We start from the raw sequence: 18002 nt of genomic DNA, 5'->3' as shown, positions 1-18002 counted from the left end.
TATGTCTTACCTAAAACTCAAATAATATTACTTTCTTCTGTAGAAATAATTTTTAATGATTATGTACATTTTTTTATATTTTTAATTATTTTTATCCTCTAAGTATGTTTTTAGTTTAATTGTTTTTTTTAATTTAACCATCCTTTTGATTTTTATACAAAAATAATTATATAAAATAAAAAATTATTTAAGAAATGAATAAAAACTGCAATGATAAAATTATAACAATTATTTATAGGTTAAATAGATTTATTGGTCCTTAATTTTGTTGGTTTTCTTCAATTAGGTTTATTTTTTTAAAAATGATCAATTTGGTCTCTTAAATTGAAAACTTTAACCAATCAAGGACATTCTGTTAATTTTTCTGGACAACATTAAAAATGGTCTTTGCTGACAAGAGAAACTATCATGATGCATACAGGTGACACTTAAACACGGGATAGTGTGATTACTATTTTTATTTATTAAAGATTAAAATTAAAAAAACATGTGCGTTAAGTTTAAGTAGGGGTAAAATGGGGAAAATGAGAAATTGATATGAGCCGATTAAAATTGGGGAAACGTTTTAGGTTTGGAGAAAGGGTAATGATACTTTGACACTTTAAAGTGACAAATTTTTGACACCAAACACGTGTCATGCTATTATTGGACTTAGTGGAATTCTTTTTAAAAAAGAAAAAATAAGGTGGAAATAGAAGGCAGTAAATGGTTTTGGTTTCAGGGGTCTCATTTGGTGGTTTTCAAAAAGAAAAAAGGAAGGCAATCTTTTCACCCAGAATCCTTTTCACTCTCGTCCAGAAGCATTTTCGTCTTCTTGCTCCATTGCACTCACCCACCAGCTACCGTCGTTGTGGTTGAAGGAGTTCGGAGTTGACCGGAGACACGCCGTTCACCGCAATCGTTTCGCTGTTAGGTGCTTACAAAGCTAAAAAACGTCATTAGAGGTCGTTTTTGAAGGTTTTTTCCATTTATTTCGCTAATGGTTAGTTTTTGTTTGGTGGGTTTAATTTTGTTTTTTAAATCTTTTGGGTATTTAGGTTTTGTGGTGATAAAGTTGAATGTTGTTTGAAGTTTTTGTTGAATATTTGTCCAATATGTGCTTTATTGGTAGAAAGTTCAATTTTTTTTTTGGGTGGTAAAATAATTTTTAAATTATTTGGACATTTAGGATTCGTTAATGGAATATACCCAAGCAACACAATGTACAACCAATATGGAAACACATATAGACCTAATTCTCATATTGGACCTTCTCCCTCTGGATTTAGAATGGAGTCCATTGATAACAAGCTTAAAGTTGCAAATGGTCGTGTGAATGATCATTTTAGAAGAAATATAGATGGTTTGGGTGAGCTGAATAAGGAACCAAGATCTAGCAATGGTTCAGATGATAAAAGTATGAAAGGTCCTAGGCTTGTCACACCATTAACAGAGGGACAAAATCTTCGAATTAAAAGTGATAAAAAAGAATTAATTCTCATTCCTAATAAGAAACTGCACAATAGGGAAGATTTTTCTAAGAACTATTCTGATGCAAAATTCTTTGTCATCAAATCTTATAGTGAGGATGATATTCATAAGGGCATAAAATATAATGTTTGATCAAGCACCCTTAATGGCAATAAAAAGCTGGATGCAGCATATCACGAAGACAAAGAAAAGCCTAGTGACTGTCTTGTATTTTTGCTATTTTCGGTGAGTTGCTGACTTTATATGGCAGTTAGTTTAATTCTATGCTTTATGGATTTTACTAAGCCTCATGTTGTTTCTTGGTGGGCAGGTCAATACTAGTGGACAATTTCTTCGTTTAGCAGAGAAGGTGAGCCCAATTGATTTTGGTAGAACGGTGGAGTATTGGCAATAGGATAGGTGGACTGGTTACTTTTTTGTGAAGTGGCATATCATAAAGGATATCCCGAACAGTGTGTTGAGGCACATTACTCTAGAAAATAATGAAAGCAAACATGTTACCAATAGTAGAGACACTCGGGAGGTATTCACTTAGTAGCTTGTTTCATTCCCTTTAATCTCTTCCCCTTTCAACTCGTTGTACTCATCTATATCCTTATGCAGTTTAAGTTTAAGAAGGGTATTCAAGTTCTCAAAATCTTCAAGGAGCAGTCGAGATTCTGGATGATTTTGGCTTTTATAAGACTTTGTGAAAAAATTATTTAGGAAAGAAAATCTAAGGAACTACAGGTTCCAAAACAGGTTAAGGAACCTTCAAATCACATATTAAGAACAAGTTTTGGCATTTGAAATGTTCCTGCAAATTTTTTCCCATATGATATTTCTATTATTATTATGCACTTTATAAATGTTGGATCCTAAGTTATATTCAGGTTCATGCCTTTTTAAGTTGCCTCTTCTGCTCTGATTTCAAATCCTTTATGATATTATAGCTTAACAAGTCTCTCGATGAAGCCTTGACTAATGAATCAACTACTACAGGTGAAGCAGGACAGAAGGAGAATCTGGTAGAAGAGAATGGATCAATAACACAAACAGTTGAAGACAATAATGAAGCTAAGGGTCAAGACTTTGAGAATAAGGCGTTTTATGGAAGTGAAGATCTTTCTCAAAGCACACCGGTTCAACATTAGCAACAAACCCCAGAATGTGAAGATCGGGATGAACTCAAGCAAAGCACAATGATCGAATGAAGGTTGTACCCCCAAAGAAGGGTGAAGAGTCGAGCGAAGAGAAATCCATTTACATCAGATGTAGAAGAAAATAATGACTAGTTGAATAAGTTGTAGTTATATTTTTATGTTAAGAACTTCAGTTGGATGTTGAAGTAGAATATGAAATGTAAATATTGCTTAACATGTTGATGTACAAACATTTATTCTTTGCCATTAATTTTAATTGAATTGGATTGTATGAAAGCAGTTCAATTAGATTGATTTATGTTTTATGTTGGTAGACATAAAATAAAATTGTTACGCAGGTATGTAAAGTTAGTTGGCCAATCATGTTCATGTTGGCTATTATCTTAGAATTTGTGTTTGATTTTGTTAGGTGTATGTTATTGTTGATGACAGAGGAAGGTTGTTGAAATGAAGTTTGTATGGACATGATGCGTGGTTATTTAAACTTTTGTCCTCACTGTGTATTCCAAGCCTGTTTTGTAAAACTCAATGTGCATAAACACAGCTGGGAGCAAAGGCCAAATAAGTGGGGAGTTCATGCAAAGTTTATGCACACAGTGGTCAATTGTGAAAATGGCATCAATTTTTAAGTGAACCAAATTTTTTAAAGACTTATTGGTCATAGAAGTGATGTTCTGCCATTGATTATTACATGTATATGAATCTTCATGGCTAAGGAACAATTCTTTTTCAAACTCAATATGGAAAAACAAAACTGGGAGCAAAGGCCAAATAAGTGGGGAGTTCAACCAAAATTTCTACACACATGAGTGAACTATGAAAATGACATTGATATTTAAGTGAACCAATTTTTTTTAAGACTTATTGGACATAAAAATGATGTTCAGCCATTGATTATCACACTTAAGGCGCGTATTTTGCACTTGTTCATCAACATAGTCCATGCCATTAAATGCTTCAGTGAAAAATGTTTAATTTGAATTTATATGAATGATTATTACTACAAATGTTATATTGTATAAAAATGATTATTAAATTCCAAAATTAACAATTGAACTTAATATATAAATATTAACATATACAACACATTTGTATAAAAACCTACTCATTGAGATCAAGAAGTCATAAATAAACATTTATATAAATATAAATATTTAAGGAGATGAACATAAAAAGGGATAAATTTCATCGGCTTAACACCAGTATCTATAAATTGTTTATGGAAAGGTTATCTAGATGTCAAATGAACCTCCTTATTTATTTGTTTAAATTACAACAGTGTATACATGTTTTCATAAAATGAAAAATGAAAAATGAAAAAACTTCAAACAACATTCAACTTTATCACCAGAAAACCTAAATACCCAAAAAATTAAAAAAAAAAAATTAAACCCACCGAACAAAAGCTAACCATTAACAAAATAAATGGAAAAAACCTTCAAAAACGACCTCTAATAACTTTTTTTTGGCTTTGTAAGCACCTAACAGCGAAACAGTTACAGTGAACGGCGTGCCTCCGGTCAACTCCAAACTCCTTCAACGACGACGGTGGCTGGTGGATGAGTGCAACGGAAGAAGAAGACGAAAATGCTTCTGGGCGAGAGCGAAAAGAATTTTGGGTGAGAAGACTTCCTTCCACTTTTTCTTTTGAAAACCACCAAATGAGCCCGTGAAACCAAAACCATTTACAGCCTTCTATTTCCACCTCATTTTTTCTTTTTAAAAAAAAAATTCACTCAGTCCAATAATAACATGACACGTGTTTGGTGTCAAAAATTTGTCACTTTAAGGTGTCAAAGTATCATTACCCTTGGAGAAATTGGGGGTTTGCGAAAGCAATTTCCATCTCCTAGATCCTCTTGTATTTCACAGGCTAGAATCACATTCAGTTCGTTTCATAACATAAGGAATCGCATAACACAAATCCTCCGAAGCTGGTTGTTCCCGACAACCCTCATAAAGCAAAAATTATCTCCAGTAATAGGAAGAGGAGATGCGGCGGCTTGAGGCGGAGAATCGCGGTGGGAGGTAGCGGAGGTTGAAGGTTGAAAGAAGAGGCGTTTCTTTCTTTCCCATATCCCTTAGGAATTTAGGGTTCTGAAGAAGAAACGAAGTTTCTCCCTCCTGACCCCTAATTGGAAATGGAAACCCTAAAAGGCTTTCATCATGATTTCATCTCTAGAAATGCATCTCGGCCCCTTAAAGCAAGTCAAATTGTCCTGAAAGACTCCCTTATCCTGCTGTATTCAGCTTTGCCCTTGATCAGACAATCTTTGTCATAATCATCATCCTCTGCCTCAACTTCATGTTTCTGTGATCACTGCTTCAGAACCTTACCTCCATTTTTACAAGGAGATACTTCGTCATCCATAGTTTTGTGTCCCAATTGTCGCTACCATTGTTTTAGCAGCTCAAGTTGTCTTTCAAAGGCATTGAACTCCTCCCATTCTTCTTGGGTATGTCAAGCGTTATCTAGTCTCAGATCCAATTCTCTACTGCTTGAACAACCACTTGAGCGCCAATTCGCAAACCCCCAATTTCCCCAAACCTAAAATGTTTCCTCAATTTTAATCAGCTCAGTTTTTTCAATTTCCCCAATTTACCCTTTCTTAAACTTAAAGCACATGTTTTTTAATTTTAATCCTTAATAAATAAAAATAGCAATCACGTCGTCCAGTGTTTAAGTGCTACCTGTATGCAGCATGACAGTTTCTCTTGTCAGCAAAGACCATTTTTAACGTCATTAAGGGAAGTTAACGGAATGTCCGTGATTGGTTAAAATTTTCAATTTCAGGGACCAAATTGATCATTTTTAAAAAACGGAGACCTAATTGAAGAAAACCAACAAAAATAGGGATCACTGTATCTATTTAACCTTATTTATATTCATAATAACAACTTTTGAAAGAGATTATGCATTTATAATGCATCTAAAACATATTAGTTTGCATAATCAAAATTTATTTGAGAAAATTATCAATTGTTTTCATTATGTTGTTGGATTAATGTTAGATAAAATATATTTTTTGGGAAAAATATATTTTTTTTATGAAGACAAAAAGTTATATTTGTAAGAAGTGATTAAGTTATGTTAATAATAATTTGACTAATAGTTTATTAATAATAATGATTAGTTACATGTGACACGAGATTCATTTTTGTATAAAATTCTTGCAACATAAACCCATAACCAGTTTTGCAGCACCAAGTATAAATTAAAATTATTTAGAAATTTTGTTTTAATATGCAGGTGAATAAGTTGTCAATCAATATCAATTAAATTATTTTAAAAAAATCGTTAAAGACAAAAACTACCCCCGTCACAGTCAGTTAGAGTAAAACATCTTCATTTTAAAAATTATATCCGTAGATGGACACAAAATTTGACATGTTCTATATTTTAAATTATGTCTTCAACTTAATTTATTTTAGTCTTCAACTTAGTGAAATCAAACCAAAATAAGAACAAAAGCACGAAAGCTTGTGCTGGCCATTTATATAGGCGTTGATGTGTGTTTTCAAATTTTAGGTCAATTTGACAATTTTTTATTATGAAATTTTATAGTGGCTTGTTATATATTGATTTTCAGATAAAGTACCAAATGGCTTTATAGAAATGCAAATGAAGGTGAAATTAAGCTGTGCTTCAATGCTAATTTTGAAATATTATAATTCTCATATATTCTGACTTTAGTTTCTTACATTTCTTGCTGTTATTTACTATCTTTATTTTAGTGTTTTGATCAGCATTGAAAAAAAGTGGTTCAATATGTAGCTTCTTTTTTTTGTTTTCCACTTCTACTTGATTAATAATGTATTTTATACATGTGATATCATGATGTCTGGGTCATTTCACTGTCTAAAAAAATTCAAATCACCCAATTTTGCAATTGGGTTAAACATTAGCATTTTTATTTTCCTGGTGCAATCTATTGAATTGCCTTGTGATTTTTGTTGGTTCTTGGCACCTTTTTCTGTTTAAGAACACATGTATAGAAAATAAATGAGAAATGGGAAATGAAAAATAAAATATTTAAGAGCGAGAAAACTATATTTGTTTGCTTTAAAATAATAACATAAAAGTGTGAAGAAAAATTGTTTTAAAAAAATAATAAATAAACAAATTAGAATTAAGTAATTATAGTATTACAAAGTTATCCATACCTTCAAATTAAAATTTTACTTCTTCTTCGTTGTTTATATTTTTATTACAATCATAAAATACATTTTATTGTGAAATTATATATTTTTTCTAAAAATATTTGAGTTATATAAATTAATAAGATAACATTTGTAAATAAACTACTTTTTTTTATCTGCAAAAAATAATTAATTAAAATAGAGCACCTGAAATACTTTAATCTTTTTACAAAAGATATATGTATATAGTATCTTCATAAAAGGTCTAGTCATCTTATAGATAAACAAACACATGTACTAACAAAATTTCTCAAACTCTGCCACTACATAATAATCTTAAGGTCAGCCCTATAAAGTTTTGTTTCCAATGTGATACTGCGTTAACATAATGGCAATTTTTTGTGGTTGTCTATCCTTAAACCTCTACAATAGTATAGGTTAACATAAAGTTATCTCCCATATATTGCAAAAGGCAATTAAAAAAAAAGAGAAAGTAGATAAATCTTGGATTTAATATAGGTTATAAAATAAGCTACACGATTCAATCCTTGATTAACTTAACAAAGTATAGTTAATATATTAAATTGTGTGAACCAAAAACATTTGAGATGTGTTAGCAGTTTATTAATCACAATACACTCTCATATTTTTTTTATGGTACCGTTGTCTTATAAAAATCTTGTCTAAATCTCATGAAGTGGTCTCACTTGACACTCATATAAGTGATTTCATCAAATGTATGCAACAAATCATACATCACTTGCAAGGATACGAAAATAACTGAAAAATTTGTTAAAAGCTAAAATTCTTATATCATAAAATTCTAGCTACAAAGTTTATTTTTTTAATAATATAGTATCTAACACTTTCACGCATTATAAGATAGACAAATTTGATTTAAAATCAATTATAGTGATAGTGAAACTAATAAGATTTTATATATGAACCTTGTTCATAAGATCTTCAACCACAAAGATTGAATTTCTATAACTTATTTGTTTACAAGTGATTTGAATCTCATTACCTTTAATGTTTCTAAAATCAAGTTTTCTCCAGGGTTTTGTCAAAGGAATTGTTAGAATTTTTTCTAACTTAACATAATCAATGGAAAATTTGTCATTCTTTAGTAGTTGTTTTATAAAATTATGTTTCAATTGTTTATTTATGTTCTTTCCATTATAAGTTTTGTTTAGTTATAAATATTGTCAATTGACAATCACAATGCTTTGATATAAATGGGATTGGTTTCACTTCCCATGAATGTTTGTTAAGAAAATTTTCAACCACCCATCTTCACTTTCAACCATCTCAAGCGCAACAAACTTTGATTTTATTATTGATCTCAGAATAATTGTTTTTATGACTAATATCCATGTAATTGCATCATTCCAAGTACAAACATATAACCACTAATGAGTTTTCTCTTATTTGAATTAGATATTCAATTAGCATCATTGTAGCCGTTTAGTATATAGAAAAATCCATAATATTTAATAACATAATATATTGTACCTCTTAATTATTTCATTAGCCTTACAAGTGTATCTTGATGATCTTAATTAAGATGTTGAATGTACATACTTATGCTATGTATTACATAATCAATATCTAGTTTCAAAAAGTTTATTAAATACAATAAAATTTGAATTATTTGACATATTGTCACAATTGGGGCGTTGATAAAACATTGATAAATATTTTGAAAATACAAAGTCACCATCATAATTTATTATAAAAACTATGAAAAAACCTTTTAAAATCAATCATAATTTATTATAAAAAACTATGAAATAAACCTTTTAAAAACAAATAATGAACATTAATTAAGAGTGGGGAAGGTATTATTTATTTATTTTCTTTCAGTTATTTTCTTTCAAAATACACTTTTTTTTTTAATTTGTATTTTGAAATGTATAATTTAAAATACAAAAAATTGTATTCTAAATTATACATTCTGAAACAAAAATTTATGGGGTTGAAATCTTGGAGTTACAAGAAGAAATGACCCTTCTTCAAATCAAATGAACCAATTTGTGTTCGAAGGAATTCTCACAATGAAAAATATTTGAAGGGAATTACTATTAGCAACCCTATATTCCTATTGAAACCTCCAAACTTTTGTTTTATTTAGTTTTTTTTTATATAGAAATAAGTTTCTATTATGTTAATTTTTTCAAAAATATTTAGCATAGCATAAATAAAGTTTGTTATGAAGAGGGAAGTATGAATTGAGCAAGATATCGAAAATACGCTTTTTTCTGGTAGATTTTATAACTATTTATCAATTGATTTTAGTATTTTAAATAGCAATTTGGGGAGTGACAATAGTAGTGAGTGTGTATTTGTAGTCCAAGTCCATTTCGTTTTCTCTTTTCTATAAGACCAGGCCTATTGAACTCGTATTCATCACAAATAAAACTAGACAAATCAAAGTTTGAAGTACAAAATAATTTCTTCCTTTTTTTCTCTTCAAATTCTTTCAATTAATAACTATCTTGGTTGTAGTTTTTCTATCTGCAGTTTCCATCTTACAGCATAAATGTATATTAACATCTTGATGGTTTAGTGGCAATTGCAGCTGGAAATCTAAGATGATATCAGAGCTCTGCTATGTATCTCAGTTTTTCCTTTCTTGTTTCTTGGTGATTCTTGCTTTTCTTTTCTTAACAATGTAAGAAGATTTAACACAACCCTTTATGTTCATAGTTTCTTATATCTTCACTCAAGTTAAAATCCCGCAACACTCCTTTATAATCAAAGAAACAACCAACAATTTCTAGAAGCTCTTTAGGATTCATCTCATGCAAGATCTTTGTATTTCTCATTCACAACTTACTCTTCTCTACTGTGACAATTAAGCTATCAAGCATATCATTTCTAATCAATTGTTTCATGAACGAACCAAAGACATAGAAATTAATTGTCACATCGTTTCAAAAAAAAGACTTCACCCAGGTTTAATCAAGCTTCTTCCTATATATTCTAATCTTCAACAAGCTTATATTCTAACAAAATTCTACCACCGTCAATTTTAACAAAAACTCTACCAACTTCAATATTCCACACGTTATATTTCAAGTTGGGAATGCTCAATAATTACTCCAACATGAGGGAGGCTCTCAGTATTCTTAATTCTGAATGCCAATGTTTATAGCTAAGCGCTAGCATAACTTGCTTAGAGCTCTACTGTTTTCTCCGTTTTATGCTTATACTAAACTAAGCATTTTTTTTTTTTGCTGTTTGCCGTGTAATTCTAAATCATTGTCTTTTATTAATTTTTTTCCTTTTTCGTGTTTCTTCTTTCGTTCTTCTATTCTCCTTTGGTTCCCCTTTCCCTTTCTTCTTTCTGATGCGTTTTTCTCATATTATCTAGGTTGCAGTTTTTCTATCTGCTGCAGTTTCCATCTTACAGCAGAAATATGTATTAACATCTTGATGGACAGTGGAAATTGCAGCAGAAAATCTAAGAAGTAATCTTATTACAACTCAATTTTATGGGCGCTTAATGAACATATAATGAATTATGTACCGAATATAGCAAGCAAAATATTATTAGGAATTGGGGAAAATATTCTAAAGAATAAGAAGAGAGAACTTTGAAGAACATATAATTATGTCAAAACTAAGTTATAGCAGTGGTAACTGTTTTAAAGGATTTTGGATTTAGTCCTTTCTCTATCAATTCACTAAGAACTTGTTCCCTTATTCCTTTGCCTGCTTTCAGTATTGGGTGCTTCTGATTCTGTTTTGTCATCTTGCCATTTGAAAATGCCTCGCACCTTGCTCATTTTCCCATTGCCAATCAGATAGCTAATATATTAGTGTTCTTATTGTCATATTTAATAATAAACGTGATCATGATCATTTCTTCAAAGCAGTATTCAACGAAACAACATGATGCAAATTATTCTCTTCTTCCACACAAAACAGTAGCAGTCCGATAAGAAGAATAACCTTTCTTCAAATTCATGACAAAATCAGCGTTCATTTGGCAAGAGAAAAACTAGAAGGAATACTGTATAGAGTATCCAAAAAGCTTTTAACAACAAAATTTGTTAAAAAAATATCTCAGACAAACCATTCAATCACCCAGATTTGCATAGGACACATGCATTTCTGATATTTCATAGTTCTATTTTCAGTAGGAAATGGAATAGTCGAAAGAAATTTGATTTGCATAGCCTCTCGCTCTCGTGCTCAACAGGTTAAGAAAAGGCTAGAAATTCAAGCAACATTCCAATCGCACAATTCATGAAGGTACGCATCATTGAAAAACAATACATAAAATGAAAAAAACTCACAAGAAGGATTAATGAGAATCAATATCAATATTACCTGCAAAGGCTTTCTCTAACAACAACACCTTTTGCTCTCCTGGATCAATCACCTGTATGTATGTGCATGAGTTAAATTAAATCTCAACAACCAGATGCTAGGATGCTCCCTGTCCCTTCTCATATAGCTCTAGTAACCAGGGTGTTTCCTCCGTGAAATATCTCACATACTTTTTCAGAAACCACTCATCAGACTTTACAAACGGTGTGACGAAGCTAGCATCCTTCTTCACCAATCCTCTGGAGAGAAGATGCTGCAGAACCAAAGCCCTCGGAACGAGTCTTTTCTCCAAACTGAAAAAAAACAACGAAGGATACGCAATAAGCGTAGAACGATCCCATCCAAGCCGATCCACCCAAAACCCCGTCACTGCATCAAGTTTCTCCATGGAACAGAGCATCATTTTAGGATGTTTCCTAAACGCAACCAAAACCTCATCTTCAGACCAACCCCATTTCTTCAAGACGTCGACTTTGGCATCCCAACGGGGTTTGGAAACAGTACTTTTGGCCTCAAGGGCCATAGCGAAGGTCACCTTCAGAGGGTCAAACCCCAACAGCTTCACTTCCTCCAAAAGGGTTCTCAGGTCGGAGCAGAGAGAAAAAGACCGAGTAGAGAGCAAGTGCCGAATGCCAACGTGCGCGACTCCGGCGTCGAGCAACCTTTTAACGTTTGATGCCAACAAGTGAGTGTTGCCGATGACATAGGGACATGCGAAGAAAACAGTGAGGGCTTTGAGGTCGGAGGGAAAGAACCTTCGGAAGAGTTGGAAGGTGGGGAAGATACAGTTTTCGAGGCTGCTACAGAGGAAACGGGGGTTCCTAGTGACAATGGAAACGACGTCGGATGCAGAAACACCTTTGGAGGTCAAGAAGTGCAATTTGGGGAGAAGCGTTCGGGTGGGGTTGCATAGTATGAGTTGGGGATAGTTGCTGAGGATGTGGTGGATCTGGGAGGTGGAGAAACCGTGGGTTTGGAAGAAGGAGATGACGGAATCGGGTTTTTGGGCAGTGTTGAAACGATGTCGTTTGGATAGTTTCAGTGCAGCCTCTGGTGTGAAGCCGCAGGTGTTGGTGAGGTAGGATATGGTGAAGGAGACAGAATCGGAAGTGGTTGTTGAGAACGGGAAAGAGGGTTTGGGGAAAGAATAGAGAAGAAGTTTTGGACTTAGCCTTAGGCGGTGGCAGATTACAGTGTTCATGGCGTCAGAATGAAGCTACGGCCACCGCTTCCACCGCTCACGATCCTCCCAATCGGAAACGACACCGGGAAACACCTCACTAGTAAAAAAAAATCAACTTATTTTATCTAGGTTTAATACCTATTTTGGTCCCTCCTTTGGGACGGTTTGTTCAAAATAGTCCCTCCTTTTTTCAAAAGTTCACTTTAGTCCTAGCTTTCGTAAAAACTGTTCAAGTTGGTCCTTTTTGGTAACGGTGTTAACTTGATTAACGGCAGAGCTGCCAGGTGACTAATGTCTGATGATGTGGCATTGTTATTTGTTTTAAAAAAATAATTAATGATGACATGTAAATGAATATAATTAGGATTGAATTAAAAAAGGAATTAGAGGTAATTTAGAGTAATTAGGGAAAGTGATTTTCGTCAGATGCAATTAGGCAAAGTAATTTGGCGTAATTTCTCGCCTTCTCGAAGATTATCAGATGCTCCTGTCACTGGTTTCCCCTTCTCGGGGATTATCCCATAAACAAATCCTTGTGCCTTGCAAGCCTCCATCATCTTCAGCATGTACTTCAAGATTCCATCTTGAGCCCTGGATATCTTTTTCCTCCTTGCCTGTTCTTGAGTCTTAGAAGAACACAAGAGAGGGCATTTCCATCAAAGTTCATCCATAGGCCATAAGCCAATACCTTCACCGCCACCAATCACTCACAATCCCAGCCATTCATCATTAATTTCGCTTTCGTTTCTTCCTCTCCCTCCTTCGCACCTCTAATCACCAAACCGAACCAATTGCTCACAGCCATATCCCCTACCTTTTCTCTGCCGTTTGCTATTACACAACAATGTGTAAATCAAGGGCTGGATTTCGATTGAACGAGGCTTTGCCGTCATTGGTGGTGCGACGGTGTTAGGTTTTCAACAGCCTGGGCTGTTGCGGAGGAGCATGGTGGCGCGATGATGGAGAGGATAAGTGAGTTGACGCGACGGCCATGGAAGTCCGCGATTTGGGGTGGCGTTTTTCTATCGCGCAAAGGAGATTCACGTGGTGGCTGCCATGGCTGCATGACTGGGGTTCGCGTTAGCTTCCGGAGGCGCGACAGTGGCGGCAGAGAAGATTAGTTTGTTGGGCGCTGATATCCTCGTCCCCAAGGGCAGTAGACATCGTGTCCAAATCATTACAAAACCCCATCTCCTCAAACATCATCATCATTTTCCGAGGAAAAAATAAGGTGGAACCCTAGAATCGGAGGTGGCGACACAGAGAGAGCGCGAGAAGGAGAGAATCTGGAACCCTAGAATCGGAGATGGCGGTGAGATCGCCAAGAAATCCCAATCCCATCGGAAAGAAATCCCAATTACATTGAACGAAAATCACTTTGCCTAATTACTCCAAATTACCTTAATTTCAATTTTAGTTTTAACCTTAATTTTATTATATTTCCACGTCACAATTAATAATTTTTTTTAACACATAATAGCCAACTGGCAGCTCTGCCGTTAGTCAAGTTAACGCCGTTACCAAAAAGGACCAACTTGAACAGTTTTTGCGAAAGCTAGGACTAAAGTGAACTTTTGAAAAAAGGAGGGACCACTTTGAACAAACCCTCCCAAAGGAGGGACCAAAATAGGTATTAAACCTTTTATCTATTTGTTAGAAATCATAAAATAAATTAGGTTTAAACCGTATGTTGTCTTCTTATTTGTTGGTGAATTGATCTTGTTTTTATTTTTTCTCTCAATTCATCCATAAACTTATAAAATTGAATCAATTAAATTTTTTTCATTTAATTTTCATTGATGTTGTCTCACTGTCCATATATGTATATATTTTATATTACGTGAATTTTTTTATTTAATTTATTATTAAATCTTGTACAACTATGATATAGCGTGTTAGGTTATATTATTTAATTGTTCATATTAGGAATTTCTTCATATTAAGAGATTTTTAATAAAATAGGGTTAAAGAAAGGGATTAAGGATTTAATCAGTGTGAAAAGATGAATTGAAATCCTAAAGAACATTCTCTTCAACTCCGATAAACCACTCATTTGCACGGAACAAGATCCAAACAGAGGATGATTCATTGGATGACCAGGTTGGAAAGCTCAAGTTCAAGGCCCGATTAGGGTTCGCATTCTGCCATGGTTGCAATGGATTGAAGCTTTGATTATGTATTTTCATTTATGGGTCTAAATGCTGCCTCATAGCCCTTGGCGAAAAACCTTGCACCAATTAGCTTCTTATTGCAGTTTGATGGATTGAAGTTCTTACCTTTCTCATACTCACCTTTCTCTCAACACATCCGGCAACAAGGAAAAACAATGATAAAATCATTAAGAAAATAAAAAGAAAATGACAAGGAAAAAGAAAGAGGGAAACTAATCATACTTCTCCTTCCAAGAGGAAACAAGAAATAAGACCCAGGAAAGTCACCACAATCTGGGGTGACCCGAGGAACGATGGGACAAAAAACGGGTCTGGTGTTATCTTGTTGCCTGTTTTGAAATGTGAGTGTGAGAGTAAGTGTAGCATTAGCAACAACAAAATAAGACCTTATTGATGACACTTCTTCACCTAAATCTTCTTCCAACCTTCAATTCCAAAGCTTTAACATTTCCCTCCTTCAAACTCAAACCCTCCCTCTCCTTCTCCATCTCACGCTCCCACCGCCCTCCTCCAACCACCACACGTTTCACCCTCGCTGCTTCCACCGTAGAAGTCGTCGTTGATGTTTTGTAATAATGAGATGTTTCTCCGATTAAAGTTCATGTTTTTTTTGTTGTATGTTCTTTATCCGGCTTTGTATAAGCTTAATTAATATTACTATTAATCAACTTATCCCAAAGTTCTCTCAGACCTTTGGTTTCCTGTCCGTCACATTTTATTAGTTAAAATGTTCTCTCGAACCTTGTACTCATATAGAGTTTTAGATTTTGTCTAATAAAATTCTGAGTTGTAGTCCTTACAAGTTGACCGCCTTGGTTTTGGTCCCTCTCTAATTCAAGGGAAGCCATTATGTTTGTAAAAAACTTTCTTGCAGTAATCAATGTTGTTGAAAAGGCTCTGAATGGTCTAAAGTTTATTGTTTTCTTGTGTGAAAATTAAAGCTTGAACAAGGACTGAGTGAATTGTTCAACTTATTTGATTTCAACGAGTAAATTTTAATTGCAAGCCTCTGTGTCACTACTTTATTTTACCATAAATATTTTGGTTAAAAAATAAGCTTAGATGCTCGGATCTCTCTAAAGACCTAGTCATGTTCATGAATTATCAGAAGAAAATTAAAGACTCGAGAGTTAGGAGTATGTTTTGAAGTTTAGTTGTTGTCTCATTAGTTTTGAAGGGAAATTACATCTTGTATTCTTATTTTACAATTCGTAGTGTCTGACATGGATGGATGTTTCACCATTAACCCTGATTAAAGTTACTCTTTATTCATTTGGATGATAGCATCAACTTCTGCTTGGTTTGGTCTAAAACTATTCATCACAAATTGAACTCTTACTCCTTTTATACTTCTTTTTTGGCACGAAATATGGTTTGACCATTGTTTAAGAGTATATTTTGCATATTGGAATATTAAATAAAGTTAAAAGTAAAATGGTTAAAAATTAAAGGATAATTTTGCATTAAAAAAATTTGTGCGGAAATGGAGAGAAGAACACCCTATCTTTGATTATTTTATCCTTTGTTGGACTATTGATCCAATAATACCTTAAGTGATGATCCAATTATGGTCCAATATCATTTAACATGATTGATCTTAGTTGATACAGTGAATGATGACGTGATTGATCATTATTGTAGTGATAACCAAACGGTCAACAATTAATAACCGATATATACTATGTCCGATACATCTTTAAAAACAAAAACTACTCCAATCATTTAGAGTAAAACATGTTCATTTTAAAAATTATATTTGTAGACGGATACAAAATTTGACCTTGTTGTATATTTTAAGTTATGTCTAATTAAAAATAACTTGTAAGAAGAAAATAGTGACATACTTCATTAAGGGCATTGATTTAATATACATCTAGCAAAATTAATATAATAAAAAGTAAAAAAAAAAAACAATATATTACCATTATAACAATATTTATATAGTACCTGAAGAAACTAATTTCATAACTTTTGGTTTTAAAGGTTTTTAATTTTTTTTAAATCACAATTTTGCATATTGTCATACTGATAAAGTATTATATTATTCAATCTTTCTTTTAATTTGTAGTATAAAAAGTGTTCTATATATTTCGTAACGTGTAAACACTTGACGAATTCATTAAACTCTTCCTTTAAAAAATCTTTTTGTTTTAAAATTTGAAAGAAAATATTTGTTCATAAGATACAAATTTATATAAATATTTTTTGATGAATAATTACAAGAATTGAACTAGTTTGTTTTTTTTTTCAAATGATTTACTTACAACGTTGTTTAATTGTAAATATTATATTGGTTTAATATCTATTTTGGTCTTTCAATTTGTGAAGTCTGTTCAAAGTTGTTCTTTCTTTTTTTTAAAGTTCAATATCGTCCTGTATTTTGTAAAAATGGTTCACTAAGTCCTTTTTGCTTATGGTGTTAAAAAAGCTAACGGCAAACTTGTCCCGTCGACAAAAACTTGATGATTCGTACAAATATATTTGACATGACACTGTGAGATTATTTGAGGCCAATGAGAAGATGCCACGTGGTAGATCCTTTCCACCAAAATTAGAGTTTCATAATTGCATATTAAGAAAGGACTTTCTTTCCGTTTCTTCTTACCTCTATGCCTTCACCCTGCACCCTTACCTCGTCGAAACAAAACCTAGTTATGATGTCGCCAACTACATTTCAATTACTTCACTTCATTACGACTTAAGACCCATATGGTGACCTACACCACATTCCTCAAATATGATTTCTATCATAAAAATACTTAAGCATCTTCCTTTCAATCTTATAACAAATTTGTTCTCTCTCATTTGTTTAATAACATGGTTGTTGAGTTTCTCTAATGTAAAGCATCTTATCTTATCTCATATATATATATATATATATATATATATATATATATATATATATATATATATATGATAAAATGAGTAATTTTCTATTTAATTTTATTCACTCTTATTTTGAAGGACCTATATTTTAGAATCTATTTTTGGATAAAATTGGTTTGTTATTTTTATTGATGTCTGTGTACATATGGAAATATATTATCAAATCAAAAGAATTAGCCAAAAAAAAATATATTTTTAGAGTTTTTCTTTGTATTAATTCATATGTTTTCTATAAATGGCTTGTTTCCTTTTAACACATGATTTTGAGATAGGTGAGGGTATTCAGCCAACCAACCCCTCTTATCTCACCTCAATACCCTAAAAATCTAATGTGGCTAAGATTAATACCATCCCTAAATATATACAAACAATACGTAAATATTATTATTCGTTTTTTTAGCTAGTGTTGTTTAAGATTTAAAATTATATTTTAGACTTTATTGCTAATTATTTTAGATTTTAGTGTTAGTTTATTTTAGACTTTATTATATATTTCACTGCCGAAGTTTATTTAATTCAAAATTTCTAAATTCTCAGTTTTTTTTTTCATCCTAACACAAATGTAGTAGTGTCAACTACTTTGAAATGAAAACTTGAGAAAATTTAAGAATTAATATGCGTGTGTGTTTATAATATATATAGTGTATTCTGTTTTTCTTTAGGGTACTTTATTAT

General features: G+C 32.5%; 1 protein-coding gene across 2 annotated transcripts; it reads right to left on the bottom strand.

Moving 5' to 3' along the window:
- Nucleotides 1-10311: 10311 nt before the first annotated feature.
- On the bottom strand, nt 10312-12444 carry LOC106764123. Of its 2 annotated transcripts, none has more exons than XM_022782000.1 (2): nt 11088-12444; nt 10312-10562 (listed from the first exon to the last, which is right to left on the bottom strand). In XM_022782000.1, exon 1 carries the CDS (start codon nt 12286-12288, stop codon nt 11185-11187), a length of 1104 nt encoding a protein of 367 aa, XP_022637721.1. In that variant the 5' UTR covers nt 12289-12444; the 3' UTR covers nt 10312-10562; nt 11088-11184. The 2 variants fall into 2 exon arrangements, with proteins under 2 accessions (XP_022637721.1, XP_014503837.1); XM_014648351.2 differs by having other exon boundaries at nt 10312-10531.
- Between the last annotated feature and the right edge of the window lie 5558 nt (nt 12445-18002).

Source organism: Vigna radiata, chromosome 6 (genome assembly GCF_000741045.1).
Source record: "Vigna radiata var. radiata cultivar VC1973A chromosome 6, Vradiata_ver6, whole genome shotgun sequence".
Classification (NCBI taxonomy): Eukaryota; Viridiplantae; Streptophyta; class Magnoliopsida; order Fabales; family Fabaceae; genus Vigna; species Vigna radiata.
This window is presented reverse-complemented; position numbering and strand designations above follow the sequence as displayed.